The following is a 26,004-nucleotide window of genomic DNA, read 5'->3' as shown; positions in this document are numbered from 1 at the left end:
CTTCTTCGAACGGACCAATCCCGTCGCATGTAACTGAACACACATAGGGCACATCGAGCTCTTGGCCCAGGAAGTGTGAGAGGGGGAAGGCTGCTCGGAAAAGAACAATGGGAGTAACAGTTGAGACCATAAAACCTGGAGATGGTAAGAATCGTATCATTCAAGTAACTCGTAAACGTAAATATATGTCATTTTCAAAGTATGTTAGTTTAACCGCTGATTTCCCCATTCAGGAAAGACTTTCCCGCAGAAAGGAGCGACTGTTCGTGTGCACTACACTGGTAAGACATGTTTCATTGCCGACTAGTCAAAGATTCATCCACTTTCATGTAAATTACAAAATGATACCCGCTGAAATATAATCTTGAGGTCGATTTTGAGTTACACCATTATGTATGCATTTGGAAAACGGCGCATTCGCTCTGGCGACAGATCGAGGATCGATGCCATACTTAGTCGTGTGAGGAAAGGAAGCCTTAGTTTGCCAAACTCTCGCGTGATTTTACACGTTTTTGTTCGTTATGCACGTTGCCCAAACAAATTTTGTGTTATAATGTGATGCGTTATAGTTAAGCTGTGGGAAGCGTTAGGGGCAAAAACAGTTGGTTAGAGAAAGGGTATGTTTCGGGTTAAAAGAAATATAACTGTCGCGAGATCTATCAGGGGTCTGGGATTCCCTTCTAGATAGGACTGCTACTCGTGTCGTGTGGTGATATGAAGCTACCGTTAGCTCAGTGTAGCACAAAGACCGAGCAAACAGGTAAACTGGTCCTTTCCCAGTTTTTTTGCTCGACAACTAGGACTATTTATCTAGAATAGTTGATTTCGTTAAAAACAATAAATCGGCTAATGATTTCCTCGTATTTCCAGCCGTTGTGCTAAGCTAAATCTAATGAACCGTTATTTGGGGCTGTGTTAAGAACGTAACCCTTGATTTTCTCGCGAGATTTTATACGAGTTGGGTATTCATTGTGCAGATTGTACAAAGTTTTACAATGTGATAACGTAATTGTGGCTTTAGTAAAGATCTGGGTAGGTTTAGGGACAAAATTTGATTTGAGTTAGGGAAGGGTTACAGTTTGGGTCAAAATGATCACTCTCGCGAGATCTTTCGCGACTTTGGGGTTTCCCTCTAGACAACACGTTCTCTGGCTGTGGCCTCAAATCCCAGTGAGCATAACTAAGCTGTAACTTCCTATGTCTTCATTTTCTCTACAATAAACAGTACAAATTTTATGTATAAACCATCACAACAGCCTTGTGGTTTGTCACAAATTTTCAGTATGGCATAATTAAAAAGAAATTCAGTGTTCACAAGTGCCATAGAATGTAGATGGGAGACTACAGCGCAACTGTAAAACTTTTCCCATTTCTGCTCTCTGGAAAAATAAGGAAACCGCTCACAAAACAAAAAGTAACACATTTTATCTAACTTAGTAAACTGTTACTGTTGAAAAGAGGCCTTAGACTATCAGACTGAATATCAAACAGTTTTCAGATAGAACTCAACATTGAAATCCTAGGTGGTGTTCATTTGGGGTGTATGTATTTGACACTTAATCATGTGCTACAAAGACACAAGTTTTTTTTTTCATTATTTTTCATCATTTTGTTTTTCATCATCTTTTTTTTTTTATTGTCGAACAGGCACACTGACAAACGGGCAAGAGTTCGACTCCTCCAGGTCACGGAGACCCTTCGAATTCAAAATTGGAGCCGGTCAAGTAATCCGTGCTTGGGATGAGGGTGTAGCTCAGGTATGGAAAGGAACTTGAAAGGGTCACTCCATTGCTTTTACACTGCAAGATGAGATTCCTCATTTTGAGGGTTATTGGTTCTTTTTTAAGAATTGGGATGGTTACAGTTTTGAGTCTTTTTTTTTTACTGCAAATTGTGTTTGGACTAAAATGTTATTTTGAGGTCTTTATGTACAAGACAGTTTAGCTAGTATAAGATACTTGCACCGCCTGCAAGGCTGTCATCATTATGCATATTAAGACATACAAATTAACCCACACAGATGTGCACTGTCAGTACCAGAGGCTTAAAAAAAAAAGCACTGACGTTGTCTTTGATATATCAGTTTCAACAGCCCCTTTCGTGCACACACTACAACTCTGCAGTTATGTAGACATGACCCAGAGGAGCTGTATGTGTATTTTCCAACGATGTGTGAATGCAGATGTCCACATTGGTCTCCCTGGACTTTACCCTGCCAACCCTTTAGTCCAAAGTCTGGATGAGCAACATGTGGATAGAGCACACAAGTGGCTGCTTCGTCTCTTCTCTGCTTGCTTTCCCCTTTTATTGATCGTTTCATTTTCACACAGACTATCTGCCTACGTTAAAACACCAGATTACAGTCAGAAAAGTGAAAGTGTGCATCCTGCAAATCTCAGCACACCACGAAGCATCTCTCTTGCCAGCAGGGCTGAACTATTTGGAAAAATAATCTAATTGCTCTAATTTTTCTCCAATATTGCGATTTAACATGCGATTTTTTTAAAATTATTATTTTATCCTCTTTCCTTTTTTCCAACAAAACATCATGAATTATTTTGATATGGCCAACACAATGATCACGACACGATGTTTAGCGTGTGTGGCGCACTGGTGCTCGGCATTTTAGCCATACGACTGTTGTAAATGGCTTTGTGGTGTTTTTAAGTGCTGGATGAGGTTTGTAGTTAGGGGTGCAACGGATCAAAAAACTCACGGTTTGGATCGTGTCACGGTTTTGAGTCACGGATCAGATCATTTTTCGGATCAGCAAAAAAGAAAAAAGTGGTGGGATTAGGGTTAAATTATTTTAAAAATGCACTTGTCTTTGATCTTTGTCTGTAATTATCACCATAGTTATGTAATAATAATGATAATAGTAATGATAATGGTAATAATATTAAAAACTTCAAACTTATACAGTGCTGTACTATGTATATACTATACATATATTAGGTCATTATACTCTGTACAGTATAATACACAACTACGCTCTGTAGTCTGGCTCAATGTCCCGCCTACAGCAGCACATCTGATTGGTTAGAAGTCATGATCAATCAACAGACACAGTATCACAGGCGGGGTGAGACAGAGCTGCAGCGGTGAGCAGAGAGGAGCTGTGTAGAAGTTAAGACAGCGTATATCACCAAAGTTTCAATGAACATCACAGTTTTATGATCTGTTTCTTTGGTGATAGCATAGTTACATCAGTGAAAAAAGTTATGGTCTGATTTCACTCAAGGCGATGTGACGGCTTTTAAATCAGTCGCTCTTCACAGAGATGTGCTGCACACAGCAGCATCTGTCCTGTATTTTCACTGCAACTCTGCATTGAGATTTCAGGTATTATAACTTATACAAAAGTAACCGTGACATTAAAACTATGATGCTCACATGTGGTCCGTGGATCACATGTGTGCCAAATCATAGAGGGCGATTCGTACTGGACATGGATCAACTGTGATCCGTTGCACCCCTATTTGTAGTGTTGTCCCGTGAAGTAGCAACAGTAGCATGGCATGTTCTGCACAACACCTGATGCTGCGCAGCATCTTCCTTTTTAAAACTGAAATAATTCCACACCACTGATGTGCTAAGGTGCAGCATAAAAAGTTGATGCAGTCCAGTGGTGTCTCGCTCTCGCTCGCTTGCTCACGTGCAACACGTGACCACTTTTTTTTTTTTATGTGGCCACATTGTAATCGCACACGTTGTGATTAGAAAATCGCATGTTATCATATCGCGATATTATCGCAAATGCAATTAATCGTTCAGCCCGACTTGCCAGGCAGGTAGACTGGAGTCAGTTGAGCTCTGTGTCCATCACACTCTCTGCTGCCATCACAGTTAATTAGTTTTGAGACTTGCTTTCCTCCTCCTCCTGCATGCTCTGCTAGAGACACCCTTCACTTAAACCATACAGAGAATTTCCAACACACTGTACAAATGAAGTTAAATTTTCAAATCAACTTACTTCCATAGATTTTTGCGTTTTGAGCCCGACTCAAACAAAAATAAGTTTTGAAAAAGTTTTACCAAGTTTTTCCCAACTTTAAATCTTTTCACTTTTGGAAACCTCCCCCAAAAAATGTATTTCAAAAATTGTTAAGCCAGCTCATTGAAGATAAAGTGCAAAATGGTGTGATCAGTTTTTGAAATCCAATTTTTTGGTGGGTTTCTAAGACTCCAAGATTCATGAAGACAAGTAAATTAACTCAACAAAAGATTATAAATCATGAATATATTTCAGAACTTATGAATTTGAGTTTAATCCAACTCCAAAAATCTCATGAACCTGTCAATATGAAATTATGAGTTTTATCAACTTTTTTTTTATGGTGCATGTGAGAATACACCTGACAGAGAGAAAGGGCATATTTGGACGATGTTGTGACCTGATTATCAGGAAATAGTTTACACAGAGATTGAGCACTACTGCTCTTAAGAAAGACCACTGTGTTCGCTGGCAACCCAATATTTTTATTCAGAACTGATAACCTTATGAATTTATAACGTAAAGCTAAAGTTTCTGGTTCAATGGACACAAAAGTATCTTGTCCTGCTATTCTGTGCAGGGGCTGTATGAAGAGGGCTAAACCTGGAGTAGAAACGCCAGCTGCTCATGCCACTTGTGCTTTTTTGACATCAGTCTGGTTTCTGCAGACAGCGGGTTAACCGGTGTTAGCGACTGAACGCTGGAGCACTGATGTCTTGTAACAGCTGATATATCCAGCTGTCATCTACATTACTTTTTGACTGATAATAGCCCCATTGTGCATGATGAATAACTGGATTTTGCACATGCATAAATATTAACTTGAATTAATTGCAATTCTATCACCCAGCCCTGCTGTGAAAACAGTTTTGTGTCTTCTTTGTCTCTGTAGGACCCTTGAAAGTCTGAAAAAATATTCCCTGTATGTCATCAAGTTCATCTCAGCCTAAGTCACTAAATGAGGGCAGTTACTCTAAAGATGTAAGGCTGGGAAGGTTCAACACATTTTGGATGTGCAGTTTGATAAATTGTTGCCAGTGTTTATTGACCTTAAAGGAACAGTTCACCCTGAAAATGTTTTTGATGGAACTCTTGTTAGTTATTACCTTTATGTAACTTGCTCTTCACCTCCTCCACAGATGAGCGTCGGTCAGATTGCCAGGCTGACCTGCTCTCCGGACTATGCGTACGGCGCTTCAGGATACCCACCCGTCATCCCACCAAATTCCACTCTCATCTTTGAAGTGGAGCTGCTGGGATGCTGAGTGTTTCAGTTCAAAGCTTCCCTTCCCAGTTTCTTATTCCACCCACATGTCTGACACAAATAGCCATTTAATTAAAGGTGCTGTCAGGAGCATTTATAACCATGAATAAATTATTGCAGAAAGAATATCACAATACAACTGACACAATGAGACCACCATAATAATGTCAGCAGAATTGTAGGTGCTAAGATGACACACAGACCTAAAAAACACAGGATTGATGAGGCCTGTATTGTAAAATTTATCTGATAAATCTTTAATCATGCAACTGTTAGATAGCACATCAGATACGTTATTAAATAAGAGCAAATAACACAGGAACATTAGAAAGATCAGTTTTGCTATTTATTTAATGTGTGCCATAAATTGGAATTGACACCAAATGTGCAAAAATCTAGTTTCTTTATAAGTGTTTCTTCCAATGTCTCAAAAGTAATGCGGTAATAATATTAGTGTTAAAAATGCACATGAAACACCTTGTAATGAAGAGTTTATTTGTGTTTTCTCTCCTAGATTTATCCCCACTGTAGATGCATTGAGCTGACAACTTGAAATTTTGACAAAATGAAAAGAAACACTCAGTGTTTTAAAACATTGTTTTATGATTAAATCCCATCCCTACTTGTGTTGCCATATACAATGGAATCGATTTTGAATCCTGTCCCTTACACCATACTCCTGGGTCTTTTTTGTCATAGTTAAAAGTCCTCAAGTGTCCTTTGTTTTTTGGCATCATGCTTATCATATTTTTGTTGTTTTATTTCTTTATTGTGCCATCCTTTAGAAATTGTCTCACCTGTGGGTATTGCATTCTTGCATTAAAAAGAAAGTACACAACATTTATGCTTCGATCATTGTCATTGGCAGATTTATGAAGAATTACTTGTCATAACAAATGGCTATATATACGTATTAGGACATGTTCACGCATAGATTCACCCTGTAAACACAAATCAAGCTCAGGAATCTCAAGTTAAATTATCTTTAGAACACTCAAACTTTTTGTTTCCAGGCATTGTCACAGGTTTGTTAGTAACTGATTCATCTGAACTAAAAGTCCTTGGAGGGACTGCCATATCAGGCTTTAGGAATGTTTTCAAGTACACAATATTGTCAAACTGGACCGGGTTTGGACTGGACTGGGTTTAGGTTTAGGCTGAAGTCATCTGCACCAGTTAAACGGGGTTACTACGCAGTATGGAATTTGATTTTAGCAATTTCCAAGCCAGGATAAGTGCAGGAAAAAACATGCACTTTTGTATAAAAAAAACATTTGTCTGAACTATTTCCTATATTCTGACATCTTTGAATAAAAGAATGAAGGAATTATGTTTTACAGTGTGCTTTTTAGAGCACAACTATATGTAAGACACTTTGCAAAGACACTAAAACAGGCCTGTCATATAAGTAAAAGGTAGGCTATGCCTCAGTCTCAGTGTAATGTTACAGTTCAAAATATCCTACAACACTTTGCCATTGATCTGTTATGCAAACTAATGTCTGATTCCCTAAATCATGTTTAAATCATTTCTAACTATAAAACAGATAATCAACTGTGTTTACAATCAGGAAGGCAAACTCATTAAAAAAATGCAATAATTGATATCAGTGTATGATGGAATAATAGCATTGCAATATGTCAGAGGCCACCAAATTTGGATTTTATGTACCAAATTTTTCTCCAGGCTGGTATGCCCCCAGATCCCCTTCGTTTGGTAGCTTTTCAGTTCTTTTGTTTGACCACCAGATGTCAGTAGAAGGAGATGGAACTCCTCCATCATGGCTTCCAAAACTAGTATAATGTATGTATGACACAGTCAGTGTCATTACATCTGATGTTGATATTTCTTGTAATGTTGTTTTATTCTTAGTGTACTTACAGAGGGTAAAAGAGAAAATCAATGAAAGACAAAGAAAATACAATAAAAGCCTGTAGTGGGGATCATAAATAAAATTTACATATTAACCATTGTTCCAGGTCTTTTACTAAAGTAATTTTCCTTCATTTTTAATCTATGAGTCAGTCATTGTTTGATCTTGTGCTGTATTGAGTCAGTTTTTGCCTTCCATTCAATTCAAAACCTGTCCTCATAATAAAATGCTTATAGAGTGGTGTGAGTGAAGGATTCAAACAAATCTGAAAATAATGAGAATGGGATACCTTTACAATGTTTGTTTTGACCACCAGTTTTCCAAAACTTGAAATCAATATAAATAAATCAAAATGATTAAAACGAGCAGCAAATTGTCACATTTGAGAGGTTGGAACAATAATATGTTTGGCTTTTTGCATGAAAAATGGCATGAAACAAGTAGCAGAGGAGTTGTCATTTAATTTTCTGTCAATAAACCATTCAACTAATTATTTCATCTGTACTTGTATACAATGTTGAGTTATTTAATCTATAAAAAGCATCATACTTTATAAGCGAAGTATCTAAGAGTAAAAAATTCAAGGTCATTGCTTCTATCCTGATCAACCAACACTGATATGAAAAACCTAACAAGTAAATGTCAGTGAATAAAAACAAATATAAAAAACAGATTTTTAAGTGAATGTTTAAAATTCCAGGTATTCTCTCTTTGTTGAACTAAGTATTAACTCTGGATAGGGCAGAAATTACATTTTCCTTCTCACTGATTACTAAACATTTTACTGTTTCAAAGTGTTTTCTGTCCCAACAATGTTGTCATATTGGGCACAAAATGCTCAAAACAAAGCTCATGTCCTTTCAAGTGACCAAAACCTCGTAGCTTCCCCATGTACTCCCGATATAATGCAGATTATTATGTTCAAATAATATTCATATTACGGGGTAATGTAACTGCTACCTTTACTTGCATCTAGTAATCTTCAAATTTCAGGTGGACAATCAATCACTACTTGGATCATTTATTAAAGTAAAAGTAACAATACGGAATTTACAAATACTTTGTTAGAAGTTAAAGCCACAGTTCAAGCTTTTTTACATAAATAAAAGTACGTATTAGCGTCAAAATATGCTCAAATTTTAAAAGTATTGGACAGAATGGGACAATCATAATTACGACAGTACTTGAAGGTAGCGTTTCCACGGGTACAGACTCTCATCACTACCAGCGTTTCATTCCCGAGAAGACAAACTGATGCGCAGATCATCTGCGGACACTTTCTGAAGTTAACATGACGAGAAGCCAGACGTTTGTTTCATTTTCTGTGTTCAGATGAGTGAGTACTTTTTGTTTTTACCTGACCAGTGCAAAGAGTCAGTCACAGACGCGAACCCACTTAGCGCAAATTCATGAGTTTGGTTCGCGATTTGAAGGTGCGCTATGAACTGAGAGGAAGGATGGCGAGGACCCTGACAAACACAGTTAATCTGATCACAGGACTGGTCGTTGTTTTCCAGTTTCAACTAAGCTTCATGAAGCTGAAATCAGTTCATGGTGAGTCAGTCATCTTTATTCTGCAAACAGAGAGCTACTCGGTTGTTTGTTTGTAACGTTAGATTAATGTTAGGAACAATTCTGTAGAAGCTAACCTAGCTTTTTTTTTTTTTTTTTTTTTTTTTTTTTTACAGTAAATACTGTAGCTACATCGTATAAAGATATTAGGACCTTATGTTTTATTTCATGACTTAAAGTTGTGTAATATTTAAACACTGTTATATACAGTATATCAGCATGTACACTATATAAGTCCAACAGTTAAGATCTCAGTAACCTACTCTAAGTAACTATCTTAACTGTAACTTTAGCATTAATCCCTGTAATTTTGTTACTGCCTCATTTTATGTTCGTATTGGACTAGGCTACATCGTAACGTTTATTGTAATTATCAAACTGAATGCATAATTAATTATTTGTTTGAAAGATATACGATTTGTTTTGTACCACTTTCCAGTATTTGTGGATTGAACATGTCACTTACAGAAAATGTATGTTTTGGCGTTTTCCCTAACAATGAATTCCCTAAAATCCCAAAACGTATTAACACTAGTTTTCTCTTATACCTACTAAATAGCAGAATGAATATAAATATATATTTCAACATACTACAATTGTTGGAGACATTTTCGGTTTAATGTATGTTTGTGATTCCTCCTTTAGCCTCCAGGTGGAGAAAATTAAGGTGTAATCAGTCTCAGGTGTGTTGCTGAAGTCACCATTTTTTTTAACCTTGTTTTCGACGGTTTTTGTGTGAAGGTGTCGGTTATTTTAAGAGAAAAGAAAATAGTGGACCAATCTGCAACAGAAACCGGTGAGAACTGACTCGTGCTGAGCTACAGACGGGGCATTTTAACAATGTTGTCATTGACGCAAACAAACCTACGTTAACCGACAGGGTAAATAGTAAAAATAAAAATCAGAATCATTATTTCATGCAAGATGGCAGAAACTGCTGTTGTCAGCCTCTCAAATATGGATATTTCCTGCTTTTATTTGTTTCATCATATCGAGCAGAATATCTTTGAGGTTTTAGACTGATAAGACACAACATTTAAAGACGTCACGCTGGACTTTTAAAAACTGAGATGGACATTTTTAACAATTTTCTGACAAACATTGCAGCCCTAGATTAAACATTACACTATTTTAGTCTTTGGTTTTATTACTATTTGAACAGGGGCAAGGAAAAGTCAACTTTGGGGAAGTAGATTTCTGACGCACGTGCCTGACTGGACAAGGGAAAAATAAACATTAACTTTGAATCCTGTAGCCTCCAGTAACATTATTGATCACTACACTTTATTACCAATAAAACTACTCTATTTATTTTACATCTTCATTACTACTACAGATTATATTGCATCATGAGCACATTAAAACACAGGTGGGAGTTTGTCAGGTGTCTGCAGCCACAGGGCCACCATGTGACAGAAATATAGAGACACAACACCCACTGGGGCCCGGCCTCACATGCCTGGTCTGGGACCTGCTGGTGTGAAGAATGTGAAGCATGCTTTCACCCTCTGCTGTGAAGAGAAAAGTTAGGACACACTGTTGTCACTTGAGGGGCAGAATGACGGGGGGGACCACGCATGTGTGCCACATGGCACATGCTGGGGAAATGTTTATGTTCAACTGCATGTGAGGAGAAAGGTGCAGTTAGTTTAATGATGTTAGTGATGTTCAAGGAGGCATTTCCCATATCTCCTTCACTTTGCATGAAACCTACCATTTGATTCCCCCTTAAATAGATTCATAGTTGTAAAAATAATGAGTAGTCCATGTTGTGTGCCCGTGTTTTTGCAGACTCTTCATCATAGCTAGACAATATGATGTTCATGCTGAGTGAAATATTCACACGATAAGCAGTTTCACTCCATCTAATTGAAATGTTCTGAATGTATTGTGCATCATTTTATTCACAAACATCCCCCAAATTTAGGCTGGTATATTTGGTGTGTTTGTATCTGACACTGGAAAAATTGAAATGTTCAAGTGGGGTTTAATTAGAGTTGCAATGATCAATCTATTAATCGATCAAAGTAAAAATTAAATGCCAACTATTTTCATTATTGACATACACATCAAACATTTGATGGTTACAGGGTCTCAAATGTGAGAATTTGATTAATGTTTTCCAATACAGTAAACTGAATATGTTTGGATTTTGATGGTTGGGCAAAACAAGATTTAAAACAAGATATTATGATGGGAAAGCAATTTCTCACTTTTTTCCCCTGCAGTTTTACAGACCAACAAACCATTAATCAAGAAAATAATTAGCAGAATGATTTGTTAAAGAAATATTTTTTATTTGCAGTCCTAGTTTGGGTAAGGTTAAATCGCACAAGATGAGTTTGTAAACACTGACCCACCAGTGGGGTTTTTCTTGTTAAGGGGTCCCACAGAAAGTTATTAAGAAATATCAAGCACAATTTTCACAGATAATTCAATTTTACAGATTTACTTTGGATCTGAGTGTTGCTGGACTGTTCAGGAACTTTGTAGACATGATTACTACATATACAGTATGTAGCCTTGTGAGCAGTGGCTACCTTGTCATTTGTTCTGTTCTTATTGTTTTATATTTATCTTTTAATTTTTTAATCAAATGTTTTTTAGCACTATTATGTCAGTATTTGGTTATTTACAGCCATAAACTGTTAAAGTTGCAACACAACAAAAGAATCATGATCATAAAAATACAAAACTTTGTACTAAGAGTGCTCTTTTGATTTTATATTTAGCAATATAATGATGGTTTAAAAAAACACGCATTCATTAACAATAGTACAGTTAGCAGCTAATAAAGTTTCCAAGTTGAATGTTGTGAAATAAAGGTCAACATGATGGCATCAACAAACTCTTGTTATTTTCCCCTCATAAATCAAATGTAGTCAGCTTCGTTCCACTCCACATTTTTGCACGGGTCATTCACAACCCCAGCAGTGACTGTATTCCCCGTAGTTTGAGAACCACTGCAGTAAGTAAACAATGTGATCCAAACAACAGTAACTTATCCCCCTCTCTTTGACTTGTCAGGAGTGTATCGCACTGACACCCAGGAGCTGTCTCCTCCAAAGGGAAGCTTGTATGCAGACACAGGGAACGACAAGTCCAGGGAGAGGAGGTGGGCATCCAGGCCCAGATCTGGGGCCCCTGGCTGGGCTGCAGATAAGAGGGGCCACTACAGAGACCAGCACCAACTGGAAGAGTCAGATGCAGACCTGCTGATGGAAGAGGGACTTGACAATTCTACACAGATTGTGGTAAAGTTATTTACTTCTAAGAGAACCTCAGCAGATGAAGGAAAACACAAGGAAACAACTGTTCCTTTTGAAAACTTCAGTTATAGTAAAGATGTCTCCCTTTGGTAACTGATGTGTTCAGTCTTTAATGCTACTACAAGGAGTTTTCAACTAGTTATGAAACAGTCTCACTTTATTACTCATGCTGCTATATGACCTACATAAGTTAACAAGACCATCCGTGAGAAGATCACCTATTTCGATGTAGTTATTTTCTATATAGTTAGTCTTGATGTCTGCCACCGGCTCAGAGTCTCCTCGAAATCAGATGACACAAGCCTGTGTTTACATTTTCCCAGACAAAGTTACAGTGAGTAGTACATTAGCAAGTTAAAAAGCAAGAGGATATTTTTATTTAGATTATTTTATTTCATACAATGATTATTTCTGTAGAAACACTACCACATTTGTCTGCAGGGGCCTCCAAAATCAACACAGTAGACAAGTTCCTTGTAATGGCTTTAAATAGTCTGGATAGATAGAGCAACTAGGATACATAGGACATTTAGGTAACAAATGTGGGTGAATGAGACTATAAGAACATGGAAGAAAAGTTTCATTTACATTGCATAATGACATTCTTGATGAAGCTTTCTGGTCCTATGAAGTTCTTTTAACAAGACCAGACTTTTAATGATAACTTAGATATTTGAGAAGTCTCCGTCTTATAGGACAATATGGGTGAACATTGTCTAAAACTGATTAAATTAGTTATAATTTTTATGCATGCCTGTATGAAAGATATGAATTGAAACAGCTAAAATGTATTTGCCTTGAAGTAAATGAAATGTAAAGTACTGAGATTTGACTGTTTGCTTGATGAGCCAAGTATATTTATAATGCACATTTAAAAACCAAAGTTGACCAGAGAGCTGCACTAAAAAATAACGACTGTTAAGAAATATGGCATGGAAAACAGCAAGATAGCAGCAGAGGTAACATAAAAATACCATCCAATTAGTAAATAAGTAGAGGAACAAATTAAAATATAAAACACAGGAGAATAAAAATTGAGATATACAACCTTAAGGATTCCCAAAAGCCTGAGAAAACATGTAGGTTTTGCTTTAAAAATGTCAACAGATGGGGAACACTTAATTTAAAAAGGCAGACCGTTCCAAAACTTTGGGGCAGCTATAGCAAATGCCCGATCGCCCTTCCCCTTCAGCCTCGATTGAGGGACAGCTGGTCTGAGGATCTGAGATATCAAGGGTTGGAGAGGGAGCAGATGATCTCAGATATGTACTGGGGTGCTGTGCTGTGCTGTGCAGAGCTTTAAAAACAAATAAAAGAGTCTTAAAGTTTTCCCTGTACTTAAATGATAGTCAACAGAATGAAGCCAGAACTGGTGCAGTGCTGTCACGCTTCTTATACCAGTAAATAATGTATCAGTGGAATTCTGCATCAGCTGCAGGTGAAACATGGATAACTGGTTGATTCCCAAACAGACAGAGTTTCACTAATCTAACCAAGAGGTTATTGAGGCGTTTGAGACGATCTTGAGGTTATTGAAAGAGAGGAATGGTTTGACCTTGGCGATATATTTCTGACTTGGAAAAAACAACTTTTCACAACAACTTGTCAAATTTTAAAGTTGGATCGAAGATGACACTGAGATTTCTGACCATTACCTATTTTACTTTTCATACCTGTCAGAAATCTGTCAATATTATATTTTTTAAAAAATCTGAAAAAAAAACTAAAACCACGTGAATTCAATGTACTTCCAGCCCACATTTTTTTCCTTAATACTGATTTTAATGCATGTTAAGTATTTCATCCCCACATTTTTGGACAGGACATTGATCACGCCTACTATACATCTAAAATCTACGGCCCTGGAGACACAGGCAGTAAAGAGCTGTGGGTGAACATCGATGAGATGGAAGAGGATGAGTGTAAGGTCTGTGGTTTCCTGTCCAGCACCCACAGACAAGCGGAGGTATGAAATCAGTCTGTGAATAAATCTGTATATTATGCAAATTAAAAACCCTCAGGTGGAAATATCTTTTTTTCTCAATTGCATTTTTACTTTGACTTTCCTGAAGAACACACACGCACACACACACACACACACACACACACACACACACACACACACACACACACATATATGTATATACATTTAGGCATTGTATTAAGAAGTGTTGATCGGGATATTAGTGGCTGTTTACTTTCTTAATGTATTGAATTAAGAACAGAGTGAAATGCACCATATTGGAACAACAACTGAGTTAACTGAGTTGCAGTAAAGCATTATAAATTGTTTCAGATAGTTAAAATAGTAAAAAAAAGGTTTTTTTTCTTGTGCTGTCACTGTGTATGACAGGTGATCTTTAAGGTAAAGTTCATTACGCACTTTCCTTTGCTTCTTTTCCAGAGAGTGACTCTTTTCTTTGACTTCCCTTTCTACGGTCATATACTAAAAGAAATCACAGTGGCAACTGGAGGTAAGCCTTTAACTACACACAGAATTTCTCTTCTCTAGAAGTTGTGTGCTCAGAGGCTCAATATGTATTCAAGGTAGTTTGAGATATTGTCTGAATTTGAGGTATAAGCTTACAGTATAGAGCTAAACTATATGAATTCAAGGTGAATTATTATTATTATTATTATTATTATTATTATTATTATTATTATTATTATTATTATTATTATTCACAGTTCTCACATCATACTTAGGTTACATTAGGCCAAAAAGTGAGTAAAACAATTTAAATATATTTGACTGCTGAATAGTGCTGCTTTAAGAAAATAGAACCTGAATCACCAGTTTCCTTTGATGTTTTCTGTAATCATCTTTCCGTATACTACAATATTTTGTATGATAATTGTCGGTCTGCTTCATTTATTTAAAGGTATAGTTCAAAACATTTAATTTACGGGTTGTATGAGGTACATTTCCATAGTTAGTGTATTAGCTACAGTACTGGAGGTCAGCACGCCTCCATTTTGGAGAAGGAAGACGGAGTATCAGCAATAAAATGTATTTTAGCCACTTAAAAAAAGGCTCATCTAAAAGTTAAAGTGTACATTATATTTAGAATATTTTCTCCACTTTACCCTGTCATCAGACCATATTTTCCAACGGTAAACCATCGTTATATTAGCCAAATATTGCTCTCTCTCGCACAACCACAGTCCCTTTGCAGAAACAGTAACCAGTATACCTCTCTGCATCTCCAAACTAGGGACATGTTGACCACCGTCTACTGTAGCTAATACACTGACAATTAATAAGTACTTCATACAGTGAAATACTAATCAAATAATCTGAACTATCCCTTTAAGAACTAGTTTAGCCAGAAAATATTCCACATAAATGAAGCAGTTTGTGTGAGGAGTCTGACAGGTGGGAGGGATGGGCCTTTTGTGTCAAAACTCAACCATGATTGAAGTGAATATTGTGAATGTCTCCCTGCAATGACTACAAATGTCTGATGGCAAACTCCACGTTTTTCTCTCTCAGGTTTCATTTACACTGGAGATATAATCCACCAGATGCTCACAGCCACTCAGTACATCGCCCCCCTGATGGCAAATTTTGACCCAAGTCTGTCCAAAAACTCCACTGTGTTTTACTTTGACAATGGTAAGAGAGCCATCTTTTCAAGGGAGATATCCGCCAATTGTGGCTCTTTGTTTGAGGGTTTGTTGTAGAATATTTATACTAAATGTGCATGTGTGTGCTTATGTATGTCCACCAGGTACTGCACTGGTGGTTCAGTGGAACCGGATTCACCTACAGGACAACATCGGTCTAGGAGCGTTCACCTTCCAGGCTGTTCTGCACAGCGACGGACGCATTGTCTTTGCATACAAAGAGGTGACATTTCTTCTTTTCTTCATCTTTATAATAATGATTATAACCACTTATTTGTAGTATGTATAATTTCTTTGATTATGCATATTTTTCATAGATTCCTACAGACATCAGCAACATCAGCACTGAGAATCATCCTGTCAAAGTGGGCCTGTCAGATGCTTTTGTGGTGCTTCATGACATAGAGCAGATCCCCAGTGAGTTCTCCATAGAACCTTTTGAGGCCCGTAAAATCACTGATGTATTGATCAAAACGCTGAATCTCACTAATAATTAAAATCAACATCATATCCTTTCTGACATGCTCCAGATGTTCGGAGGAGAACCATATACGAGTATCACAAAGTCGACATCCTCAAGTCCAAAATTTCCAACTCTACAGCTGTGGAGATGCTGCCTCTCCCCAGTAAGTCAATTCTAATTAAAGCAAACAAAGATATGTGCTGCTAAAATTGCAAATACACAGTCTGCATTCTGTTTGTCTGGATCATAAGTAACCTAATCTGAACATTTGTTTCATATTTTTATTAGCCTGTCAAATAGTAAAAAAAAATGAACAGCTTGTGACTGAAATACAGTATCTGTAGTTGAATGTTAACTCTGTGCTACAGGACTGCCTGGAAAAATGCTTTCAGGCTCAGTTTACAGAAGTCAGAGTCATCTTTTCCTCCTCACTCTTCACTGTTTTCTTTATTCTCAGCATGTCTCCAGTTCTCCAGCTGTGGCCCATGTGTCACTTCTCAGATTGGCTTTAACTGCAGCTGGTGCAGTCGGCTACAAAGGTAAACTGAAAAAAAGCACTCAGAGAGCACATTCTGTACCACTGACAAGGCTGCACACTTCACTCAATTGATTTTATTAATAGAAAATGTTAGGAATGTTTACTCTTCATCTGAATCTAGATCTGCACAGTGATCAACAATATTGGCTGTTGGCAGACTTTATATGAGAAATACCTACTTTTTGGTTCACACTACATGCATGAACCTGTGTGCGACGCCTACCTCGCTAAACTGCTGTAGCTCGCACGCCTTTGATGTCCACACAGGCAGTATTTCTGTTGCGGGGCTGCTGCTGAAAGCCATATCTGTCCACACTGAGTTTGCAGAAGAATTTTGAAGAGAAGAAGAGAGCTGTAAACTCAAGGTAATCAGTGATTTTCTCCCTCGTTCATTCGTCACAAGAGCAGGAAGGAGGGAGGGAGAGGGCGCGACAAACAGTACAGAGAAAGAAAAAGTGCCTTGGCCTGATTTGTTTTCATGTCTGTGACAAATTGTACAGATATTGACAAGGAAACTGTAATGATAAGTGTCATGTTGCTGATATGTTAATATGTTGATTTAACTGTAAATACATCATTTTCACTGTGTATTTTTGCTGAGAACTGCAACATCACACAGAAAAAATAGGTGAGAGCCCAAATCTGTAGATGAAGCATGAGCAGCAGTACTCAAGTGGGCTGTGTAGCTGCTATAACGTGTAAAACTTGCAGGTAAAGCCACGCACACGTGCTGCTCAAGCATGCAGTGTGAACCAGACGTAAATCCTGCCTGGGATTTATTGGTTGATGTGACAGTTCCTCCTGTCTTTCATGGCCACAAAGACACTAATTGAGAAGTGATTTCCACAAAAGCCATTGGGGTAAAACTTCTGCATTTCCTTTGGTAAAATCAAGTGGATATCTTTCTGTTCTGGTCTTTTTGGGACAAAATTCCATCATAAAATATTAAGTTTGGAAATAACCACTTGATTTGACTAACTCATTTTTGTACAAACTGAGAACTGAGGACTTTGCTTATGGCTTATGCTTTACGAAACAATCTCTTTGTAGCCAGTATGGACAGGAAAAACAAGCACAGTGACTGATAATCAATGTGCTGCATAGAAGTATTGTATTAAATTGATAGTTTTTTGAAGTGGGGTATTATGAGGTACTTCTTTGCAGTGTATTACCTACAGTAGATGGGGGTCAACAGGAAGAGGACCAGCACAAAAGCGAAGCAATGTACTGGTGGGGACAGGGTCAGCAACAAAACATATTTCAACCACTGACTATAGATAAGTACCTCATACAACCCCACTTCAAATAGACAGAACTGTGCCTTTACCATAAATTAAAAAATATTTTTTAAGACTAAACCAATCAGGATTTGTTTTTTCCGCTTTACTACATGCTGCTCTATTTTAGAGAGTATAAAGTGTGAGTAAGTATATTATACATGATTCCTGCCCATGCCTTCATTCAGATCACTTTATCATCCTATTAAAACAATACCAAATAAAAATACCATCATCTGGATGCAGAAGTCCTAGAAATCACATTTGGTTGTGAACAAACATCTAAGGTTTGATTCCATTCAGACTTAATACTTGCATTAAGCCCCTTGTTGATACGGTATCTTGAATGTCTGTGAAGGTAGTTACTGTGTAGCTAAACTACACGCTCCATACTTTGATAATACTGCCTTCCTTTTTCAGATGCTCCAGTGGTTTTGATCGGAACCGGCAGGACTGGGTTGACCTTGGCTGCCTGGAGGAGGTTCTTATTATTATCTTTGCATTTCAGAGTTTCAAAGTTTACCTCTGTTAGAACTTGTGTCCATCTGTCTGCACAAAAGAGTTAACTGATGTTTGTTGTTTCAGCGAAGAGATCCCCAGTGTCTCAAAATGACAGACATCACAAACACCACATCTCGCCAACTCACACACACAACCACTCCTGTTACAACAACCACAGTGCAGCAGAGGACCTCCAGCGTGACCGCCACCCCCCACCGCAAGATGTCCACCGCCACCAACCCTTCAACACACACCAGCACAAGCAGAAGACCAATGTCCACTCCACAGCCTCCTACCAGCAAACCTGCAGACGGTGAGCCGACAAATGCTTTTAAATCATCTGTAGTAAACAAAACTTGTATGCTTTGTTAGTCAAATCAGTAGTATTTTCTAATATTCTTTTTATAAAATCAGTTTTAGTCTTTAGTGTTAAAGGTTGTATCTTATTTAGGAGAGATTACAGCGAAGTGCAAGGGTCATTACCATCTGATGAATTAATCCTTGTTGTCATTTCTTGGTGTCCACGCCCCGCGTGTTGTGTAAAGTCTGACCGTGAGAGGGTCAAGTGGTCAGCTATTTCCCAGCCCTCTGTGAGCTCATAGCTGAGTGTATACAGCGCCATGTTAAATACTGCATAGTGTCCTCAGCTGCTGAGGGATGACTCAATGTATGTGTATCACTCTGGTTGGCTCAGTATATGGGAGGCTGTTGTTTTTCACTGTAGTGTGTTGTTTTTAAGATCAGATGTCCGACTGAAACAAGTGTTGTCACTGTTAACTAATATATTTATTGGCTAGACAAAAAATATGAGAAATCCTTAATGTCCCAAAGTTTACTCAAAATGTCTTTTTGAACAAATAGAACATTTCTGGATGATTATTTTAAACTTGAAGGCTAAGAGGAGACTGTTGGAATTGGATCATTTGAAGAATAAAATGAGAATTGCATTAGACTGCACATTCAAAGTTTCTCCTCACTGTCTACATTTACATGCACACTGATTTTCCACTCTTATCCTGAATTTGAGATAACATATTTCATTTGGATATTTCAACAGAGGCCTTATTCCAAGTGTAGCATTTTGTGATGAAGGCAGGTGGAATATGTGTTGATAGTGGCCTGTTTTTGCCTATTTACAGTCAGCTCTGTGTGTTGTAAGGTAGCCAACGGTTTGCAAGACTGAGATAGAGATGCATGCAAGTGCCTGCATTTCTGATCAGAGGGAGAAACACACCTACTTTTGAACATTATGAAAGTCTTTGTTTTTTGATACGCTTTGCCATGATTTAGATAATATAAGCTGTGCATTATTACATTTAGCCATATATATATTCTTATTAATATAAACATGAATACTAGTGGAAACAGTGTAGTTGGAATACTGTCTTTTTCAGAAAATTGGCAAAAACCTGAGTATTTTATTCATGTAAACGTTGTCCAATTTTGTAATGCCTGCGGGGAACCAACAGGATTTTCACTTTGAGATTTCATTTGGACCTGACAACAGTATTTCAGTAAAACTTACAGAAGTTATATTAAAAGAATCCATTTTAAAAACTACTGTTGTAACCAGTCAAAAAGCTACTCTATTGCAGTAAAATTGGACATATACAATCTGAGAAGATGATTTTATTGCTTACAGGAAAACTAAAACACACTACAGACTGTATGTCATGTCATTGTTTCCCTTTTCCAGATGACACAAAGATGTCTCTGCACATCAGTGACGCAGGTAAGTCAACTTTTGTCAAAACTTACATATTTGTATGTGATGCACCTGAAACATAATTGTAGCAGCAGTAGTTGAACCCACCGTGTCTGTGTATTGTTTAATCTATTCTGATGGCACCAGTCAAACAAGTGAAAATATCTGCATGTATGTGCTGTTTTCTGCACCTTATCTGACATGTCCCCCTGTTGGATACATAGAGACGAGGGGGTAGCACACATTGCTGTCTGACTTTGACACCTCTTGTCATAGTGTGAAACACAGTGACAGACATTTAAAGGCTCTACACACAGTAGCTTTAATAACAATGAGTAGTATCAGTGAGAGTCCCATCATCATGTCTGTGCAGGAGAAGACGAGGAGACTTCAGGAGACGGTGATGAGCGGTTACAGATTGGGCTGCTGGTGGGAATCGTCGTGGTGATGGTCATCATGGCAGCAGCTGTTCTTCTGTCTGTCTACATGTACAACCACCCAACCTCCAGTGCAAGCCTCTTCTTCATGGAGGTCAGTAACACCCAGCTGTTCTCTCTCTGTACTCAAGTTCCACTGAAAGAACCATGCTGCTAATTTTATTATTTTTTAGCACATTTTGCAGATTTGCCTACTATTCTCCAAAGCACACATAGTTGTGGTAGTTCTTAATTGAGATTTTCATCCTCATGGTTTCTGTTCATTTCCCCATGCAACTGAAATCAAAATGAATGCACTTGAAAATTACTTGTGTGAAAGTTGGTATGGATCCATCGTCTTCTCAGAGAATTATCCCTGATCAATTTGGTGTCTCCCTCTTAACATTGATCTAGCACAGTGGGTCCCAACCTTTTTCCTGAAGGGGTCCCTTTTCTATTATTGAGTAAACTGATGAGTCATGATATGTTTTATACATACTTTTGCATACTTCATATTATATTTAATGCAGAATGATAACAAAACAGAATAACAGAAACTGTACAATTAACCTAAATAGTGAATATAATAACTGCTCATTCTACTCAGACTTCCTGCAATTTGGTGGTTTTTGAGATGATATTTTTCTTATATGCTCATATACAGTTCTGTTTGTATTATACATCTTATTTTTAACAATCATACACATTTGGCTTCTTTTTTTGACAAATTTAGCATGTTCTTCTCTGACACTTGGCCATTATTTTTTTAACAAGGCTGCTTTGTGAAGCTAGCTTCGTGTTCAGGTCTTCACCATGTCCTTATTCTGTGAGATTTTTTAAAGTTCATATCTTAATAATCTAAACTTTAAGAATAATATAATTTAGTTTAATTAACAGAAAATGATGCACCAATGATATATCAAAATCTCCCCATTAAAAATTATGGACAGACTTGTGTAACATTTGCAGCTTATATTAATGATCCCCAGATGATCAATTTTAATGAGTTGCTTACCTTTTCTGTAACCCCCCCAAATTATTTTTATTCAACTACCAGCACTTCCTCAATTCATGTGCATATTTTTATTTTCAAGGATTTTTGATGAACTATAACAACATTGAGTAATCTTCATCACCACTGGTATTATTTTAAAAAGCGTATTTACTAGAGCAGGTGCACACCTCATACAGACAATATTCTACCCTTTTTTTCCTTGAACAAACCTACCTGTGTGCCAATTTTCTATCATTCTTTCTCCCCTCAGCGGCGGCCGACTCATTGGCCAATCATGAAGTTCAGGCGGGGCTCCAGTCGCCCTTCTTATGCTGAGGTGGAGGCTCCTGGTCAGGACAAAGACAGCATGGTGGTCATCGACCCCAAACAGTCTTTTGCCATGTCAGACAGACGAGAGAGCGAACAGAAAGAAGGCTTCATAGTTCCTGATCAGAGGGAACGCTTCCTTGTCTCAGAGAGCTCCTGACCAAAACTACATATCCCAGAATGCCTTGGGACAGCTGGTTCTCTACGTAAGGAGGCATTCTTTCCATGAATGCAGACTTTACATTCAGCTGTTGCTCAAGTTCATTTGAAGGATTTGAGCATTCAGAGAGGAAAACAACGAACCTCTATGAGGAGATTTTAACTACAGAATATTTAATGCAACAGTTTGGCTTCATATTTGCCACTGGACTGTTTTAAAGGGATAGTTCAAATCGTTTTAAGTATGGTTGCATGTTGTACTTGACACCCCCCTTGTTTGGAGAAGCTGCAGGAGTACAGGTATACAAAGCTAAGCAATTTACTGTTTTTTGCCACCTAAAATAAATCTTCAGTTTAGGTGTATGCTATAGTTAGAATAGTTTCACCTTTTTTATTTAGCCATCCCAGCCTTTTTTGAAGGGAAACCACAGTAATATAAGCCAAATATTGCTCTATGCGAACCAGCCAGACTCCACTGGGAAAACAGTTATTTATACCTTGCAGAGCACAGTTAGGTGGTCTATCACTGCCTTGATTGGTTAGTTTGTGTTATTGATGACTTTGGTGAATCTGAACCATCCGTCTAAAACACAGAAGTCACACAATAACACTAACTAACCAATCAAGGCAGTGGTAGGCCAGTAACCCCCATATTCAGCAAGGTAAAATAACTGATGTTGCCAATGGAGTCTGGTTGGTTTGACGAGAGTGATATTTGACTTGTATTACAGCAGTTTCCCATCAAGGCTCTCTAATGGCAAAGAAAAGCAGCAAAAATACTTTTAATATGGTGGAGAATTAGAATGACTTTTTTAGTGGCTAAAATGTTGCTGCTGACTGACCCTGTCCACAGACATACATTTTTTCCTTCACTAGTGCTCCTGTTGCTTCTCCAAATGTGGGCGTGCCGACGGACATGTACTTTAGGTCTGACTATGGATAAGTACGTCATACAACCCCACTTCAAAACAGCCGAACTATCCCTTTAATGCATTGTGGAGTAAAAAAAACGCTTGTTTTGTAAATTTCTCAGGTTGCTCGTTCATGTTTACTGCAGCGTCACAACATGCCACAGGTGACGCTGCTGAATGTTTGTTTTGAGACCATTTCTCTCAAAAGACGGCTGTTATTTTCCAGAGCTGTTGTGTGTCGTTCCCACACCTTCTTCTTCACAAGCAGGAATGTCATATTCTGGTGTCATTTCCTCATCTCAAAAATTCAGACTAAATTCCTCACCATTACACCCACCTTCATCTGAGGGGCAAACACTATACACCCTCAGTTTCCACTGCTGTTTATCTCAGAGCATCACATATTTTTACAGTGAAGCAACTTCCTGAATTTTTACTTTATTTTCTTAACTTAAAGGCAGAAAACAAATATATATACTACAATATTACATCCACAACCATGGAAAAATACAGATCTATATTTAAGACATGATACAGTCTCGCAACATTTTTCTAACATGCTATAATTGTTCCCATGTATGTGTAATGTATATATTTGATAAAATGGTAAAAACAGTGTAAATTGCAGGTTTTGTTCAGTACTGCTAATTTAAGTGTCTTTTCAGTCACGTTTTATATGTATTTGTCAGCAAGTTAAATGAAGGACTAATTATGTTAAGACAGAAGTCTATAAATAGTATAATTTAATTTAAAAATCAGGATTTGTTGTACACATGCTGTATAATGAAATAATTTTTGGAAATCTAAAAAAAAGTCTTGAACTCAAATATTAATGATCTCTTGTTCTTACATTGTGAGAGCCAAGGGTTTACCTGCTCCTCTTGTAAATTTTCAGAACTGTTTGGTCATCAATCTAATATCTACATTTTGATAGGATGACAAGAATCAACAGTTTCACACAACTACGCCAAATACGCATACAGTAACAGTACTAGTGTCCCGAATTATTTGAGGCATGTTGAGTTTAAAATGAGATTAAGGCAGACGGTATCTGAATGGATCACTTAAGACTGGCCTGAAGGCTGCAGAGTGATGGGGTGAAGGCACTGCTCTGTTGGAGGTACTGCGGAGGTCCTGGGTCCATGATTTAGGTTTCCTTGTGTTCTGAGAAAGAATTGAACAACATGAAGACAAGAAATTATGCATTGATTTGTAATCCAATTACAAAGTGATCTGAGGTAATGAATACAAAAATAAGTCATACAGCATTTCTTAATAATGGGGTGAATATTTCATTAATATCAGTAAAATGTGAGAAATATTATATCAACACGTTTTTTAAATTATTATTTTCATATTTCGGAATTGCACCATTTCTTATTCAGGGTCCAACAATAAGGAATTCCCAGGGGCCCGGAGCCAACAGAAGTTACGAAGGGCCAGTAAATACAATAAGTCATTTGCCTGATGGGGCCAGTGCATAAAAAGGTTTTTAAAAAATTCATTTAAATAATTTTCCAGACATTGCATTGAGGGAAGCTTTTCATGTTGGTACATATATGTATATACACACAAACACACACTGTGAAATTTTAAGTAAAGCGGGCCAGTGGCATTTGGAACTTGTAGTTTGTATTAAACAGATAAGTAGATTTTAATATATACTACCTGTTCAAACAATATACCTATACCTTGTACATTATGTCCTGTATATAGTTAGTATGTGTTTCCTACCTTTCACTGGTGGTGCAGGTAATCGCCTCCTCAGCTGTCTTGATGAGTCCAGGGTAACAGGCTGCAACAAAATACATGCAAAACATAAGTGGCTTTTTTTTATTCTTACACAAGATGCTTGACATAATGTCGTGGTAGTTACACTCCTGTTTGTGAGAAGATATAGAAAAGTATGGCACCATAACTGGGATCATCCTGGTCTTGGTGACACGTGACTGTGTGTCCACATCGAGGCCGGCACTCTTCAAAGCAGCAATTCTGGCTGAGATGTCACAAATCTGGAGCAAAAACAACAAACACATGATTGATTAAGATCAGACTGGTGTCAGTCGCCTTTTTAATATCTGACCTTTGACTGCAGTGCCTCCATGAGGCCAATCTGTGACATGTTTGTAAACACCAGAACTCTTTATGAACTCCTCACACAGCACATAAACATTAAGTATTCATGTCTGTTAAGAAGCAGCATAACACTCAATTAATGTGCCACTTACAGCTCTGAAATTTTTGCATATCCAGCTTCAACCCACCTGTAGCTCAGACTGTTGAACTTTGGCAGCTGCTGATGCCACCTGCTCCTCCAGGAAGGCCAGCTCCATGTCAGACGTGGCGCTGCAGATGCCCCTGGCACACTCCTCCAGGTCACTCAGCTCCGCCTCCAGACTGTACACAGCACCAGCTGCCACATACACCTGCAACATATCCAGTTTAATGTAATATTAACTTCAAAACAAGACTAACTGTGATTAACTTGAATCTGTTTTTATGGCTAATAAATGTTGATGCTTCAGAGGAACTTTACTCTTGTTTTTTCCCACAAATTTTGACTTACACACAGTAAACAACAGCTAAAACAGGATGCAGCTGCAAGAAGACCTACAAAATGAAATTATGAACCAGGAATTTTCTATTTAACACTTATAAGTATTTTACTGAGTTAATGTGAAGTGCAGTAATGTAAAGTGACATAAAGCTGAACTCACGTTCTCCTCCAGTCTGGAGAACTGCTGATCCAGTTTCTTGGGGTCGGTGTTGGGGGGCAGTGAGATGGTGGAGAGTCGGGGGCCGTCTCCTCCCTCCACTCCCTGCAGCAGCTCCTCGGTGGTGTTCAGCACCTTAAGAACCTCAGTGGTGATGCTCCGCAAAGACACCGCTGAGTACCTCTGTAACACACACAGACAGGCAGGTGGTTTTCTTTAAGATTCATTTTTTTATAATGAGAAATGGTTAAAATTTGTACCCTCAAGTTCTTCAGTGAAATGTTTGTTTTGTTACATGCATTAGCAACAGTTTACATATTCAACCCTGTAATGTCAGGATGTCTGAGATCCTTACAACATTAATATGATCAATACTTTTTTGAAAAACCTGTTGTATGCA

The 26,004-nt window shown here is 37.8% G+C and overlaps 3 protein-coding genes and 1 long non-coding RNA gene across 6 annotated transcripts in view; 2 read left to right on the top strand and 2 right to left on the bottom strand.

Annotated features, from left to right (window-relative positions):
* LOC146317949 (peptidyl-prolyl cis-trans isomerase FKBP1A-like) lies at positions 1-6,071 on the top strand. Its single transcript, XM_084732425.1, has 4 exons — positions 1-144; positions 234-281; positions 1,648-1,757; positions 5,134-6,071. The coding sequence occupies exons 1-4, from the start codon at positions 108-110 to the stop codon at positions 5,257-5,259; spliced, it is 321 nt and encodes a 106-aa protein (XP_084588551.1). The 5' UTR covers positions 1-107; the 3' UTR covers positions 5,260-6,071.
* A 5,513-nt stretch (positions 6,072-11,584) lies between these two features.
* On the top strand, positions 11,585-22,240 carry plxdc2a (plexin domain containing 2a). Its single transcript, XM_084732076.1, has 13 exons — positions 11,585-11,957; positions 13,795-13,938; positions 14,377-14,446; positions 15,466-15,588; positions 15,704-15,822; positions 15,917-16,016; positions 16,130-16,225; positions 16,520-16,601; positions 18,298-18,358; positions 18,463-18,691; positions 20,075-20,110; positions 20,457-20,614; positions 21,765-22,240. The coding sequence occupies exons 1-13, from the start codon at positions 11,922-11,924 to the stop codon at positions 21,978-21,980; spliced, it is 1,470 nt and encodes a 489-aa protein (XP_084588202.1). The 5' UTR covers positions 11,585-11,921; the 3' UTR covers positions 21,981-22,240.
* On the bottom strand, positions 20,521-21,852 carry LOC146317948 (uncharacterized). Its single transcript, XR_014771639.1, has 3 exons — positions 21,728-21,852; positions 20,829-20,953; positions 20,521-20,656 (listed from the first exon to the last, which is right to left on the bottom strand). It is a non-coding gene; the product is annotated as an uncharacterized LOC146317948 (long non-coding RNA).
* A 1,447-nt stretch (positions 22,241-23,687) lies between the features above and the next one.
* Positions 23,688-26,004, bottom strand: part of myripa (myosin VIIA and Rab interacting protein a) — a 39,633-nt gene continuing 37,316 nt past the window's right edge. For all 3 annotated transcript variants that reach the window (XM_084732647.1, XM_084732649.1, XM_084732648.1), the window contains exons 13-17: positions 25,608-25,787; positions 25,155-25,316; positions 24,804-24,902; positions 24,625-24,685; positions 23,688-24,054 (exon numbers count right to left, since the gene is read on the bottom strand). In XM_084732647.1, the coding sequence (XP_084588773.1) occupies positions 24,038-24,054; positions 24,625-24,685; positions 24,804-24,902; positions 25,155-25,316; positions 25,608-25,787 (519 nt within the window). In that variant the 3' untranslated portion in view covers positions 23,688-24,037. The remainder of the gene's footprint in view (positions 24,055-24,624; positions 24,686-24,803; positions 24,903-25,154; positions 25,317-25,607; positions 25,788-26,004) is intronic.

This window comes from Lutjanus erythropterus, chromosome 12, assembly GCF_056507025.1.
Source record: "Lutjanus erythropterus isolate fLutEry1 chromosome 12, fLutEry1.hap2, whole genome shotgun sequence".
Lineage (NCBI taxonomy): Eukaryota > Metazoa > Chordata > Actinopteri > Lutjaniformes > Lutjanidae > Lutjanus > Lutjanus erythropterus.
This window is presented reverse-complemented; position numbering and strand designations above follow the sequence as displayed.

Coding starts and splice junctions, on each gene's coding strand:
- plxdc2a (XM_084732076.1), top strand. CDS start 11,922: ATGGAAGAGGGACTTGACAATTCTACACAGATTGTG. Junction 13,939..14,376: donor GCACCCACAGACAAGCGGAG/GTATGAAATCAG, acceptor CTTCTTTTCCAG/AGAGTGACTCTTTTCTTTGA. Junction 15,823..15,916: donor TTGTCTTTGCATACAAAGAG/GTGACATTTCTT, acceptor TATTTTTCATAG/ATTCCTACAGACATCAGCAA.
- LOC146317949 (XM_084732425.1), top strand. CDS start 108: ATGGGAGTAACAGTTGAGACCATAAAACCTGGAGATG. Junction 282..1,647: donor TGTTCGTGTGCACTACACTG/GTAAGACATGTT, acceptor ATTGTCGAACAG/GCACACTGACAAACGGGCAA. Junction 1,758..5,133: donor GGGATGAGGGTGTAGCTCAG/GTATGGAAAGGA, acceptor CCTCCTCCACAG/ATGAGCGTCGGTCAGATTGC.